The sequence below is a fragment of the Hyla sarda genome, chromosome 4, assembly GCF_029499605.1.
Source record: "Hyla sarda isolate aHylSar1 chromosome 4, aHylSar1.hap1, whole genome shotgun sequence".
NCBI lineage: Eukaryota > Metazoa > Chordata > Amphibia > Anura > Hylidae > Hyla > Hyla sarda.
The window spans coordinates 212,036,179-212,052,334 of record NC_079192.1 but is presented as its reverse complement, the minus strand read 5'-3'; the positions used below and the strand labels follow the sequence as shown (position 1 = coordinate 212,052,334).

Below are 16,156 nucleotides of genomic sequence, written 5' to 3'. Positions count from 1 at the left end.
TATTAACTGAAATCACAACTTGGTATATTCTTTTAGAAAAACTTGAAAAGTTGCAAAACTTTGGTGCAAAAAAATCACTGCACCAAAGAACACTTAAAAATGGTGTGAAATGATTCATAAACTCCCCTCAATGACCCCATATATAAAGCCAAGCAAACTCAAATAGTTTCAAATAAATTCAAAGAAAGAAAAAGAAAAAAAAAGTACTAGAATGGCCCAGCCAATCACCTGCCTTAAAGGAGTACTGTCACGCTGTACAACTTATCCCCTATTAAAAAGATAGGGGATAAATGTCTCATCGCGGGGGGGGGGGGGGGGGGGGTCTGACTGCTAGGACCCCCCAATTGCTTTATCTCCGACTCTCCCTGCTTCGTGCGGGGGTCAACATGCCCTATACCTGGGAGAGGGGGAAGCAGGAGATCGCGGGGGTCTGAACGCTGGGATCAACACTTATCCCCTATCCTTTACTGCATCACTGTATTACTTTAAATCCCAATCTATGGAAATACCTGAAGATCATGATTCATAGAAGAGGCCCCTGGAATCTACAAGATTTAAAGACTGTGTGAAAGAATGGGCCAAAATCACACAGAACATGCATGTGTCTATATTCTACCTACAGGAGTCATCTGCTGTCATTACTAACAAAGGCTTTGGCACAAGGCAATAAATATATATCAGTAAGCGTATTTAAAACTTTTTGCCTGTGTCATTTCATATTATTACCCATAACTTAATTTCTGAGCTTATTTGTTTTTGTTTATTTTCTAAGTATTGATTATATGGGTTGTTACCAACATCTGGTGAAATTTTCATGTCAATATCATCTTTGGAAATATATTTAGTGAGAAAAATGGTGATATGTTTAATACTTATTTTACCCACTGTATATTGCTGTGTATATATATATATATATATATATATATATATATATATATATAAATATATAAAACTCAACGTGCGTGTGTATGTATGTATGTATGTATGTATGTGTGTGTGTGTGTATGTTCCACAAAAACTTCCAATATTAACATGAAACTTGGCACTCATGTTACTTATATGTCAACAACAAACATAGGATAGGTGATTTAACCCTTACTCACCCCCATTTGCCAGGGGCTGGGTTTTTGTTTAAAGTTCCATGCAAATCAATGGGAAATGTATGTTCCCACATAACTTTTGTACGGCTGGAGATATTTCAATACCTGGTACACATATTACAGGTTGGGAGAGGAGGACGGGATGGGAGGTCGGGATAGGAGGACAGGATAGGAGGTCGGGACAGGAGATCGGCATATGAGGGCGGGATAGGAGGTTGGGATACGAGGTCGAGATAGGAGGACGGTATAGCAGGATGGGATAGGAGGACAGGATAGGAGATCGAGAAAGGAGGACGGGATAGGAGGACAGGATAGGAGGACGGGATAGTAGGTCAGGATAGGAGGTCGAGATGGGAGGACGGGATAGGAGGACAAGATAGGAGAACGGGATAGGAGGTTGAGATAGGAGGTCGGGATAGGAGGATGGGATAGGAGGTCGGGATAGGAGGACGGGATAGGAGGACAAGATAGAAGAACGGGATAGGAGGTCGAGATAGGAGGTCGGGATTGGAGGACGGGATAGGAGGATGGGATAGGAGGTCGGGATAGAAGGATGGGACAAGAGGACAGGATAGGAGGTCGGGATAGGAGGTCGGGATAGGAGGACGGGATATGGGGGTCGGGATATGACAACAATATATGGGGATGGGATATGAATTCAAAAGCTTCCTCCTTTGTTGATTTTCCTTCCCAACAAGGATGAGGAAGGAAAAAACGGGCAACGCCGGGTACTCAGCTAGTATATATATATATATATATATATATATATATATATATACATATATGTATATATATATATATATATATATATATATATATATATATATATATATGTGTGTGTGTTTGTTTGTAAACATCATCAATAACTTAATGTCACCTCATATCCTGCATCAAAATCCAGAGGTGTCGATGTATTTCGGAATACAAATCCCATCCTTCTATCTACATCAAAAAATATTCCATTTTGAGCTGGGCCTGATGCTTGGGACAGAACAGCATACTGCAATTGAACATACACAGAAATTTTTTTGACACCAAGACACAGAATACACCAAGGTTCAATATTTATTTGTATATCAAACCTCACTAAAATCTTACTTTAAAAACCACAATGGACTGTCTATTCTACAATAATAGACATGGATTTCTACTATAATAGACATGGATTTCTACTATAAGTTAGTTAGCAAACAAAAATAAAACTAGCCTTATTATTTTAATCTTGTAAATTGAACAATTAAAGACAATATTATCAGATGCACCAATGCTCTATACTGGAACCGAAGAATGGATCATATTAGATCCTTCTTCTTTTGTTGTTACTACCTACTGAGTAAATGGGGAAAACAATGCTCAGCTCACCACTCAGAATGGACCCAATGTTGAGGGACCTCGGCTATAGTTAGGATTGCTGGAGCACGGACTGTGCGGGCCGTTTCCCGTATATTACAGATGAATGAAAGGGGGGGGTCCAGCTCCCAGTTATATTGCTGTTTAAACATAGCTTTTACTATATCACATGAAAAATATGAAACAAAAAAAATTATAGGTGTGTTAAAAACAGCACACCAATGCATTTCGAGCTTAGAGCAAGCTCTTAGTCATGGCAAAATAACACAAAACAGTGATGGTTTATATACACTTATTAGAGATGAGCGAATCGAAGTTTATGAACCCGAATTCGTTACTAATTTCATGAAAAATTTGATTCGCAACAATTGCGAACATCGCCGCGATTCAATCGTGCAAATCACTTAATTAAACTCCATTTTACAGCATTCCAGGCTATTGGAGACCTAAGATGGCAGATCCACATGTGAGTACATGGGGCAGGGGATTATGGGAGGGCGGGAAACAGTGGTGGGAATGAAGGTAGGCGGGCTGACCCTGAATCACATGTGAGATGCAGCCTATCAGTGTTCACTGACCCCTGTCATGTCACAGCCCCTATATAATCGGCGGCCATCTTGCCTCTCTTCATTTCATCTATGCACTCAGATGGAGAGGACGGGACTGTGTGTTGTGTGAATAGCTCATACCACAGCGTTACACTGCTAGTCACATCAGCATTAGGGAAAGGCAGGAGTGCAGAGTGCTGTGCTGTTACACTGAGAAGGATCATTGATTGCTAAACCTCCTATTCACGTTATTGAGCATTGCAGCAGAGAGGGGCAGATTGCTGTCAGCTGCCTCATACAGATCTCCAAGCTGCCTGAACTTTCTGAAGCATCTTATCTCCTCATTTTCAGCCAAATTGAGTTTTTTTTTTTGCTCCACAAATCTTCTGCTGCTCAGAATTGTGTGACAGAGTGCAATTTAGGGTTTAATCCCTGGATTTTTTTTTTGTGGTGCTGCACTATTGGGTCCTGCTGCTGTTCCAAAATACATGATTGTTCAGTGGATTGTAGTCCATTTTTACCATTTTGTACCTGTTAATCTGTCAAGGGGCTACATACTGTGCAAGTCCAAACAATAGTATTCACTGGCTGTTTTTTTTTTTAAATAGTTTTTTCTGCGTATAGTTACACATATTACTGCCCTCATCAGTGCATGCCGCATAGGTACATCCAAGTATTGTACCATTTAGTACCTGTTAAGCTATCAAGGTGCTCCATACCATCAAAGTCCAAACAATAGTATCCATCGGCTGGTGTTTTACAAAAATACAGAGTTTTTCTGCGTATAGTTACGCATATTACTGCCCTCATCAGTGCATACCGCATAGGTACATCCAAGTATTGTACCATCTAGTACCTGTTAATCTGTCAAGGGCCTACAAACTGTGAAAGGACAGCCGTAAGTAATCACCTGCTGCTGTTCTAGAAAAATACTGTTTAAAGAGTAGTGTAGCGTATTGTAATACCCTCATAAATGCACTAAGTATGTCAGGCAGAGAAGTGCCAGGATGTGCACCGAGGAGTGGCAGAGGCCTAAATACTTCAGGCAGAGTTGGCAGCAGACTTGGGGCGAGTGGCAGCAGGAGTTGCAGCGAGAGGCCTGAGCTCCCGTTATCAGCCAGTGGTCGTGTCTCCACCAACAACCCATCTGCCGTAGTCGATTGGTTAACACGCTCATCCACATCATCACAAGTGACATCTGACACCCCCAGTCAACAGTCGGTGGGTTCCTCAGACACAACCCTCAGTTGGCATGGCCCGGAAGCAGTCCCTGTCCTCCCATTGGCTTTGTCCTATGCTGTTCCCTCTCCTAAAGAAGTATCTTATGCTGTGGGTTCAGCTTCACTATTTACTGAGGACGATCTGATAGAGGACAGTCAGCAGCTACTGGAAAGCCAAGAAGGGGAGGAGCCATGCGCTGCTTGCTCCGTTAGGCGGCCAAGTAGTGATGCGGAGAGTGACGTGGGTGGCGGTGTTGCAAGGGTTCAAGGTCCTGAAACAGACACTGTTAGAGAACTTGAGGAGGGCATCAGTGACGTGCACACACCTGTAGATGATAATGAGGCTGATCACAATTGGGAGCCGGGTGCAGAAGGGGCTTCATCATCATCAGGAGAAGAGAGTTGCAGGTTGCCCTTGAGGCAGCAAGGCGGTAGCACGGTTGACAGTCAGCATGGTGGCAGTAGTGGAAATTCAGGAGCCAAACGTACCCGGGGGGGACCACACGGCAGCCTACCTTTCCGGGAGGTAGTGGAACAGGGGTTCCTGGAGACGGCGCCTGTAGCAGTCAATTAGTGCAGACTGCAGAGGGGAAAATCAGCTACTCTGCGGTGTGGAAGTTTTTCATAAGGCATCCGGAGGAGGTTCATGTAGCCACATGCAAGATCTGTCGGCAGAAGGTGAAGCGTGGCCAGGGTCTTAATGTCGGCACCACGGCCCTGCATCAACACATGCTTCGCCACCATAAAGCGGCCTGGGAGAACCGTGGCTCCGATATAGTGGTCCAGCCTGCTGCATCACCCAGTGGCCATCCACTCCCTCCTTCATCCAGACAAGGCTCCACCACCTCAGCCGAAGGGAGCTGTGTGTCAAACCCTCCTTATGTATCTCCTGCTTCTCCCGCTTTTAGTCAGCCATTCCGCCAACAATCCATCGGCGAAGCCATGTCCAAGAGACAACAGTATGCGCCCACTCATCCAACGGCGCAGAAGTTGAATGTGCTCTTGTCCAAGTTGCTGGTGTTACAGTCCCTCCCTTTTCAAGTGGTGGACTCGGCACCTTTCAGAGAATTGATGGCTTGTGCCGGGCCAAGGTGGAGAGTCCCAAGCCATCATTTATTTGTGAAGAAGGCAGTACCAGCCCAGCATAAGTTTGTACAAGAGAAGGTGGGCCAGTCCTTGAGCCTGTCGGTGTGTTCAAAAGTGCACGGCAGCACCAACGCGTGGAGCTGTAACTACGGGCAGGGACAATACTTGTCTTTTACGGCCCACTGGGTAAATGTGGTTCCTGCACAGCCACAACAGCAACTTGGACAGGTCACACCTCTTCCTCCTCCACTCTCTCGCTCCCAGGCAGTTGGTCCTGTTACAGTGTGTGACGCCGCCTTCTCATCCTCCACCGTGTCCTCAGCCTCCACTGCACGTCCAAATCTCGGTGGCCCTTCATCGTACCATGTGTGTAGGGCACGGCGGTGTCAAGCTGTTCTTCACATGGTTTGCCTTGGCGAGAAGTCTTGGAAACAATGGCCGGTCAGGGCAACGGAGACGTTGCGCCTAAATCTCACGGCCACATGAGCCCTGTGGGGGCTTGTTGGATCCGGGACACGCAAAGGTTGTTTTAAATTTCAAATCAAAAAGTGATGGCGCTGCTGGGCCTGGGTCTGGGAATTTCAAATTTTCTCATAGGTAGCACCCGCTATCCAAAATCTTTGAAAACATTTTCTAGAATTGTGGTGTTTTTTGGGGGGGATTGTGAAGCCCTGCTGTGTACTTGTGCATCAGCCAACTCAAGGCTGTGTCATTCAGGCAATATATGGGTTACTGATGCCGCTGTGGGGCCTGGGTCTGGGAATTTCAAATTTTCTCATAGGTAGCACCCGCTTTCCAAAATCTTTTTCAAAAATTTCTAAAATTGTGGTGTTTTTTTGGGAGGGGGATTGTGAAGCCCTGTTGTGTACTCGTGCATCAGCCAACTCCAGGCTGTGTCATTCAGGCAATATATGGGTTACTGATGCTGCTGTTGGGCCTGGGTCTGCGAATTTCAAATTTTCTCATAGGTAGCACCTGCTATTCAAAATATTCGGTTTAAATTTCTTAATTCATCTTTTAATCTTAGGGATTGTGAAGGCCTAGTGCCTACTCATGCTGCTGGCAACTCCAGGCTGTGCCATTCATCCACTATAGGGTCTCCTCATGCTGCCAACACCTCCATGCTGTGTCATTCAGCCACTATATGGTCATCTCATGCTGACAACATGTCCATGCTGTGTCATTCAGCCACTATATGGTGTCCTCATGCTGCCAACACCTCCACACTGTGTCATTCAGCCACTATATGATGTCCTCATGCTGCCAACACCTCCACGCTGTGCCATTCAGCCACTATATGGTCTCCTCATGCTGTCAACACCTCCACGCTGTGTCATTCAGCCACTATATGGTGTCCTCATGGCTACTGAAAAATGAAAGAAGCGATCTGATTGGTTGCTATAGACAACTCAACAACTTTTCCTCAAGCAGATTCTGAGAAATCTTCCCCATTGTGTGGCAGCAGCTGCACATTGCACAGTCTGCCGTACAACCTTCACGTGACAGACAAATGATATGTACAAAATATTAGTGGCTTATCCAAAAGATAACATGGGTATTGCAATCCTCGTGTCTATACCTAACCCATGAATCAGGGCCGGCCCTACCATGGGTCCAGGTGTGGCGATGGTCCCAGGCAGCACTTTTCAGGAGAGGCACTTTGCTGCCCGATATTTTTTTCCCCCCTGGGGCTCCATAGGAAAAAAAATGTGTGTAGCTCCACTGCCGCTCACCACTGGTCACTTTTAAAGCGGCTGTAGCGCAGCCCGAGCTGCTGAATAGGCAGCCGGCTTTGTGGCCGCTTTAATTAAATGACCAACAACGGGGGCTGCAGGGATGCACTGGCACCCCTTGTAGGAGCCGTGCAGGAGGACATCCGTGATGTCACTCATCAGTGTCGGTAGCTGTGTCCGAGAGTCGGACTCAGGAGAGATGCACCCCTGCCTGCAACAATGCCCCTGAGCCTGCTGAGACATAGGCCAGGTCATATTCAAGATGTAAGTAAGAGCTAATTAAAATGGCACAGGGGGATTGGGAGGGGGGTAACTAAAACAGTACAGGAGGATTGGGAGGGAGGGGGGTAACTAAAATGGTACAGGGGGATTTGGAGGGAGGGGGGTAACCAAAATGGCACAGGGGGATTGGGAGGGTGGTAACTAAAATGACACATGGGGATCAAGGGGTGGGTCATAATGAAATGGCACGGGGGGGTAATTAAAAAGGCACAAGGGGATCAGAGGGGCCACCTCAATTCCCCAAATCCCCCCCCCCCTCTGATCCCCTCTATGCCATTTCATTGCCAATGGCCAATTGGGCAATGTTAGTGTAGAGCATCCTCATTGTAAGCCTTGCCTGTGGCAACAAAGCAGCAACATTGTAGAACATTGTAGTAGAGCTTATGGTGCTGTGTCATTATTTTCTCTGGAGACATTATTCTTGCATATATTGGGGAAGATTTATCACAATCTGTGAGGAAGGAAAGTTGACCGCTTACCCATAGCAACCAATGAGATGTTAATTAGTGCAGGAAATATTAACCTATTAAGCCATATGCATAAGATGAAGGACATTACGAAACTGACATAAGTCCATGAGAAAACACGCAACAAATATATACAATATATCAAAGAAAATAACCTAAAACTCATGCCCAGATTAGTTGGCTATATACTGGAAAAATCATGAAATAATGACATTGGAAATACTATTAACAATGTGACCCACATACAAAATTATTGGTAGGAAAAAATACAAACATTGAGATAAACCTCTGGAGGAACCCAACCTAATAAATATACATTCAATCATTACGGTAATTGAGTCCATCATGTACACGGGAGTTTAGAGACAATATCCAGAATGCCTCCCATGTAAAAACCAAACCAGCCCAGTCTCCTCCGCGGCGGGGTTGCTGGGCTTTCTCAATCCCTGTAATCTGTATGCAGGATGCATCTCCTGAATGCACATCCCCAATGTGTTTTGTGAGACCGGAGGTGGATCTGGTACCAAGGGTGACTTCAGATGGTGTGATGCCTCTCATATGTTCAGCTACTAGGAGTTTCCATTTCCATGTAGTGCATCCTACATATTCTAATGCACAACTTTTACAAGTGGCCAGATATACAACATAATTCATATTACAATTGATGAGTTCTTTATTCCGGTAAGTAGGGTTGGTGGTAGTAGATGTGAAGTTTTTTGTATTAGTAATGAATTTACACATGGAACATCGTGGTTGGTTGCACTTACAGCATCCTGTAGTGTCTAACCATGTATTTTTGTCTTGTGCATTATGATATTCACTGGGTGATAGTTGATCCCTGGGGGATCTAGCTTGTCTGGCCATTAATTTAACTCCTGTTTGATGCTGGCAAGGGTCAAGTCCTGATATAGAACTGGAAGGTGTTTTTGTATGATATTTTGAGTATCATTAAAATACACAGAATATGGTGTTGAAAAGGTGATTATTCCCTGGAACTGTTCTGAAGGTATTTTCTGATTTTTGAAGGTACCACATAAATAATGAGCTCTAGTTTAAACATCAGCAATGGCTTTAGCTCTATGGAGCACCGCAGGTTGGTACCCGCGTTATGTTTTGGATAAGCCACTAATGTTTTGTACATATCATTTGTCTGTCACGTAAAGGTTGTACGGCAGACTGCATAATGTGCAGCCGCTGCCACACAATGTGTGCATAATCTGATCATGCGAGTATATACTGTTGTGCATAACCTGTTCATGCAATACTACTAACATATGAACATGTGCATGAATTAAATATGCCTATCAGTAAATAGACAGCATGCCTTTTTCTAGTACAATGTTGCTATAGACTACTGCAGTCTTGTGTAACCTAGCCATAGTGTGAATATCCATCCCAGGTTTCACACTCATGCAACCAGGTTTACCAGAACTGTTGTCACACGCCGAACCTTCTGCCCGGCACCTATCAGGTACTCATGTGTTATTCTTTATGTACCTATAAATGTATATAAACCATTACTTTTTTGTGTTATTTTGCCATGACTAAGAGCTTGCCCTAAGTGGACGTTGGCGTGCTGTTTTTAATGCATCTATTAGTTTTTTTTTCTATTGCTTCATGTTTTAATGTGATATAGTAAAAGCTATGTTTTAACAGCAATATACCTGTGAGCTGGACCCCCCCTTTTGTTCATCTGTTACTACCTACTGTCTGCCATCAGTATTTATATCCCTCCTGTCTAGCACATATTTCAAAAAGTTTATCTCAGCTTAATAATCTTTTTCTTTATAGCAACCAAACTAAGCGTGGCCTTAATTTTTATAATTGTATTCCTAAATAGAAATGTACTGATGTGCCTTTTTATACCTTGCCCCCAAACTCAATATATTCTGAGATGTGCCCTCCCAGTTCACTTCCCCCATCATGATAAATCACCTGCCTTTAGTTTTATTATTTTTGAGTTTTCTACCTTGATATTGTTATGTATCTTCTGCTCAGTCTCAATCAGTTTCACAGACTGGGAAGGGGTGTTACCCAGCAGATGTGACAACATCTGAAGCCATGCAAGGGAGAATTTCCTCCCTCACTCTGCTACACACAGCCCAGATCAGTTCAGTGTGAGATGGGCTGAGACCGCACACACCCCCATCAGTTCCACATGCTTTCCTGACAATCTGTAAGCAGGACTGCAAGCAGGGCCAGAAGGAGGACCCCTGGTGGCCAAACTTTTAGCGCATTAACGTATTAATTAAACACATAAAGTTGCAAAATTTTATTAAGAAGTATATTAGAAATGTAATTCAAATAGGCTAATGTATAACATTAATTTGTATTACTAATGACTGGTACCATTTAAAGGGTGTGGCCGTGCAAAAAATTGGTGTGGCTTAAATTGTAACCTGGACCAGATTTTCAAACAGCCTGAGACTATTTTGAAAATCTGGTAGCAAAGAGAAAAGTTTCTACTGTATAAAGTGCACACCCAGATAATGTAATAAATAAATAATTCACATCTTTATTATGTTAACCACATGAAATACAAAAGAAGATATAACCTCTAAAATCATTTAAAAGAGCTCAAAAGTGAGCTCAGCACAACAACTGGGGAGGGGCCATGAACCCCCTCACCCCTACCCTGCCCTGCAGATGTATATAATAATAATATATTGATGCTCCAACGATATATACTTAAACAAATAATAAATGACAAATAAATGTGAAGAAAGTATTTATGCTGCTGCCTAAATAACACAAATAATCAATAAACAATATTAGTGAGGCAAACCACAGACAGAGGAGCTGATGCACAGATGAACACAGGGCAGGGAGGCTGGAACCCCCACGCGTTCCATCACTCTGAGGTGACTGAGGAAGTGTTCATCTGTGCATCTGCTCCTCTGTCTGTGGTTTGCCTCATTAATATTGTTTATTGATTATTTGTGTTATTTAGGCAGTGGCATATATACTTTCTTCACATTTATTTGTCATTTATTATTTGTTTCAGTATATATTGTTGGAGCATCAATATATTATTATTATTATATACATCTGCAGGGTAGGGTAGGGGTGAGGGGGTTCATGGCCCCTCCCCCAGTTGTTGTGCTGAGCTCACTTTTGAACTTTTTTAAATTATTTTAGAGGTTATATCTTCTTTTGTATTTCATGTGGTTAACATAATAAAGATGTGAATTATTTATTTATTACATTATCTGGGTGTGCACTTTATACAGTAGAAACATTTCTCTTTGCTACCAATTGTTTGCCCTCTTGCTGTTAGTAGCACCCCGGTTTAGATTATATACGGGTTGAGCCCTCTCTTCTTTTTTTCTTCACAACTTTTGAAAATCTCGCACAATCTTAAACTGTCTAGTCTTAGACAAATTTAGTAAATTTTTGAATTTGTCCCCCATCATGTTTGTCGATGGGTGGACACCCAATGATTCTTATATCAATAAAAGCCTTTTCAGTATTCCGATAGCATGTTGTGATATTGGGTTGAAAGGTAGATATTACAATTCTTAACTAAACCAAAGGAAAGATAAGGTAGACACATCTGTATATTTTTGTATGATGGAGATCCATTGGGCCCCATTTCTGTTGGGGTCCTGTTTGGAGGTTCTGTTATTTTGAATACAAAAATAATGTGGTATGCAATGTTATTCTTGAATTCAAGAGTGACTTTTGAAATTATCCAAAGATTGACTTGAAATTATATTACATTGCATTTAATTATTAACATAATTGAATTATTTATTATTAATTTACATTCATTTATATTATTGTACAATGAATGTATAATTATATTTTATATTTGTAAAAGTCAGTTTACTACAAGCAGTCTTTGCAAATCCCACACAAAACCACACAGCTGTTTAATATAGATGCCCCATATTATAGCTTGTCCTCTAGGTCAATGATTACATAAATGTTTGTCTTACCGTCAGGCTATCCCCATCCTCATCTACTGCTGGTACTTGATAAATAGATGTATACATTGGGAAATTCTCATTGATTGTTCGATTTGCTAGATAAACATTAAATATTTATAAAAACATTAATTCACATAACCATTCCCACAGTATGAGAAGACCACACCTGATATAAGAAACCAGAAAAAAGGTATATTATATAGCTCACTAAAATGATCAGAAAAGTCCAGGTCCAAATTGCAAAATAAGGTCAGGAAGGGAGTGGTGCATGGAGGCATTTTGAATGGCAAACAAGAAAGATCCAACTTGTTTTTAGAGTAGATGTAACATCCACAGATTAAAACTTGAAAAATTTATTGAATCATATTTAGATATTGAGGACTGATAGTCCTAAGTCTCCAGCATAAAATGTTGTTAATCGTGTAATTCTGTGACTCATATCACTATAGGACAAGGTGCACTTTCACTCAAATTCTTTAAGGGGTTCTCCACTGCCCTGCCTTCTGGAGCTCCACTCTCAGCGTCCAGAAGTTCATTACTCCGAGTGCTGTGTGCGGGCTTCTGTGTTCGAGGCAGCCCCCGTGTGACGTCGTGCCCGCCCCCTCATGACATCAAGCCCGCCCCCTCAACGAAAGTCTATGGGAAGGGGGCGTGACAGCGGTCGCGCCCCCTTCCCATAAACTTTCGTTGAGGGGGCGGGCGTGACGTCACGAGGGGGCGGGCGTGACATCACAAGGGGGCAGCCTCGAACACGGAAGTACGCACACAGCGTTTGGCGTAATAAACTTCTGGACGCTGCGAGCGGAGCTCCGGAAGGCAGGGCAGTGGAGAACCCCTTTAACACCAATGTTTTATTAGGTTTTTCTGTGGCAGATTTGAACTTTCCTTATCCATAGATTCCATAATATACAAAACAAAGGCTCATTATTCATAGTGACAATTTAAGAGGTCTCAAAGCGGTTTTAGTGTATTTTATTTATAGTAACAATATAATTTTATGTTTAAGGTTTTTTTCGATTCCACATATTAAGGCATATCCTCAGGACACTTTGCACCTCTTGCAGATGAGCTGTTCTGTAGGGATGTTGTGGCCAAATCTGTTCCTTCCATGGGGCAAGGTGCAGATGACTCTATTGACTGTGTAGTGGCTGTGTCTGGTTACTGCAGCTCAGTTCCCATTCGTTGAACACAGCCAACTGTTCCAGCCTCATTTGAGGCAAAGATCCACCCATTACAGCCCTACAGAACAGCTAAGCTGATCGTCAGGGTTACTATGTGTCAGATAAGTCCTTAAAGGGATACTCCACTCCAAGACATGTTATCCCCTATGCAAAGGAGAGGGGATAAGTAGTCTGATCGCGGGGGTCCCGCCACTGGGAACCCCTGCAATCTCTCCTGCAGCACCCTGTGTCCTCTAATCCGTAGAAAAGAGAAAAGAAAACCAGGGCAACTCACCAAATACGTAAACTTCAAGCTTCTTTATTGATCCATGAAGGGTATAAACAGTGCAAGACACGGGTGGACAAAAAACAGGGGGACGTTCGTTCGGGGCTACGGTGCCGTTTCGCAAGATATGCTTCAACTAGCCCACATCGTCTTCCAGCCGGAAACACATTTAAATAACGCTCCCCTCCGTTGCCATAGAAATGAGCCAAACAAAAGGTAAGTGGAATTAAAAATGTTAAAAACAACTGTGATACACCTAAGATTTTCATTTATGTTAATAATGCACTGAGCTCAGTACGTTCATTGAGACCTAAAGGCCCCATTGCTTCCAACCGAAGAATCCATTTCGTTTCATTTCTTAACAATATTTCTTCTCTACTTTTCCCAGCAACACCATGTTCGATCCTTTCAAGTCCGGCAAAACGGAATCCATATTTTTCTCTAGAATGAAATTCATTAATATGTTGAATAAATCTAGTGGCTCCGATGCCGGTCCTGAGGGATCGAACATGTTCGCGGATTCTGTGAAATAAGGGCCTTTTTGTCTTCCCAATATAAAATAACTTACATTTACATACCAATGCGTAAACCACATGAGAGGATCTGCATGTAATACATTGTTTCACATTAATAGTATTACCTGCTAATTCTACAATTCTACATTTCATATTTAGAGAGCAAAATGAACATGAACCGCAAGTAAAATTCCCTTTTAGGCGTAATTCAGACAGCCAATTCTGTCCCGATGCATTTTTTCCTTTTTTCAATAAATCTCCAACTGTTTTAGTTTTTCTATATGTAACAATCGGTTTTTCATTAGTAATTACTGCTATGTCAGCATCTTCTTGTAAGATATACCAATTATTCGTTATTGCTTTTTTCACTACATTATTAATAGGAGTATTTGAAAAAGAAAAAACGCAACGTTTGTTATTTTTTCTGTCTTTCGTTTTCAGCAAAACCTCTCTTGGTATTCGATCTATTTTCTTTCTTGCATCTAAAATTAAATTAAGAGGATAACCTCTCTGTTCCAACCGATACTGTAAGTCATCTGCCTGTTTTTGAAACAGTATGGGACTGCTATTAATTCGTTTTAGTCTGACTAGCTGACTGTATGGGATACTATTTTTAACCTGAGGGGGATGGGATGATTGATAATGTAACAATGAATTTTTGGCAATCGATTTTCTAAAACCAGATGTCACTATATTGCTATCCACAATATCTATCTGTACATCTAGAAATTCAAGATGTTGATCTCCAAATACATATGTAAAAAACATGTTAACTCCATTCACTTGGTTAAGATACTCAACAAAGGCAGCAAATTCATCCTGTGAACCATCCCAAATAATAAAGAGGTCATCCACATATCTGAGAAAAAGTTTAATTTTACCAATAAAGGGGTTCTTGGATGTGAACACCCACTTGTCTTCCAACATGGAGAGGAAAATATTGGCATAAGCACATGAGGTGGGAGACCCCATGGCTGTACCATGTGTCTGTCCATACCAATCCCCTCCATATTGGAAGACATTATTACTCAACACGAATGTAAGGGCTTCAGTAACAAATTCAATAAAGTCAGGTGACTTGCCTGTTTTCCGTAGGATAGTGGTCATAGCCTCCACACCCGAATCCAAAGGGATTCGGGTGTATAGGCTCTCCACATCCACGGAACACAGTTTTAAACCAGGTTGCCAATGGAAATTATTCAAAATTTTAATTAAATCTCCGGTGTCCCTGAGATAAGAAGGTAATTCTCTCAATAGAGGCGACACTAACCAATCAACATAACTGGACAAATATTCAGTCGGTGACCCAATCCCAGAGACAATAGGACGCCCCGGGGGCTGGGTCACCGACTTATGGACCTTAGGCACAATATACCAAGAGGGTTTTTTAATGTTCCTAGGGAGGAGACGTTCAGCACTTTTTCTACTGATAACCCCTTTTTCATGAAATTTCCGAAGTAACGATCTCAAGTTGTTAATTATTTGTGGACAGGGATCTTTTTTTAATTTACAGTAGGTGTTCTCATCTCCTAACTGTCTAAGAGCCTCTGTGTTATAGTCAGTAGTTTTCCACAGAACAACCCCCCCACCCTTATCAGCCTTGGTAATAACAATGGGGGGCATTTACTAAGGGGTTTAGTCATTTTTTTCTGACTATTTTTGGCGCAAAATTGTCGCAATTGCGCCTACCCTATAAATTGTGCGACTTTCCCTAGCAAGAGCTAGAAAGTCAAAAAAAAAATTCCCGCTTAATTTACGCAAGTTTTCAGTTTTTACTTGCAGTGGTCAGGAATTTATTAACTGAGACAGTCGCAGTTGCGCAATAAACTGTCGCAACGGCCATAAAAATTGACTAAATTTACTCCAGCTCCAACATGGAGCAGGAAAAGCTGCTGCCGCCCGGGCTCAACCATACTTTCTCCCCGCTGCCCTCACTGCGCTATCGGGACACTGCAGTGATTTACATCCCCCCCCCTCTCACCTGCCAGCGCCACACAACTCCCATCTGTCTGCTGTTGCAAGACTACAAGTCCCAGCATGGCCTTACAGTGAGGACACGCTGGGAGTTGTAGTCTTGTAGCAGCGGGAGCTGAGCGGCGCGGGCGGGAGACAAGGGGGGGGGGGGTAGCGGGGAGGCCGTATGAGGAGCCCGGGCGGGAGACAAGGGGGGTAGCGGGGAGACCGTATGAGGAGCCCGGGCGGCTGCACTGTAATGTCAGCCCGGGCTCCTGCCCTGAGAGCCATAGGCTTTGGCTGTCAGGGCATGCTGGGTGTTGTAGTTTTGCAACAGCTGGAGGGCCACAGTTTGCAGACCACTGGTGTGTGGTCTGTAAACTGTAGTCCTCCAGCTGTTGCAAAACTAAACAGCTGAAGGGGACCGGCGAAGAAGTTCACTTACCCTTCCGAGGCTCCAGCGACGATCCCTAATGTTGCAAGACTACAACTCCCAGCATGCCTGGACACCCTTTGGCTGTCCGAGC

At 42.9% G+C, this 16,156-nt stretch overlaps 1 protein-coding gene across 1 annotated transcript in view; it reads right to left on the bottom strand.

The window, feature by feature from the left end:
• Positions 1–16,156, bottom strand: part of LOC130367435 (cadherin-23-like) — a 146,840-nt gene that overhangs the window by 115,826 nt on the left and 14,858 nt on the right. The window contains exons 4-5 of the mRNA XM_056569854.1: positions 11,725–11,810; positions 1,978–2,100 (exon numbers count right to left, since the gene is read on the bottom strand). Coding sequence (XP_056425829.1) covers positions 1,978–2,100; positions 11,725–11,810 — 209 coding nt within the window. The remainder of the gene's footprint in view (positions 1–1,977; positions 2,101–11,724; positions 11,811–16,156) is intronic.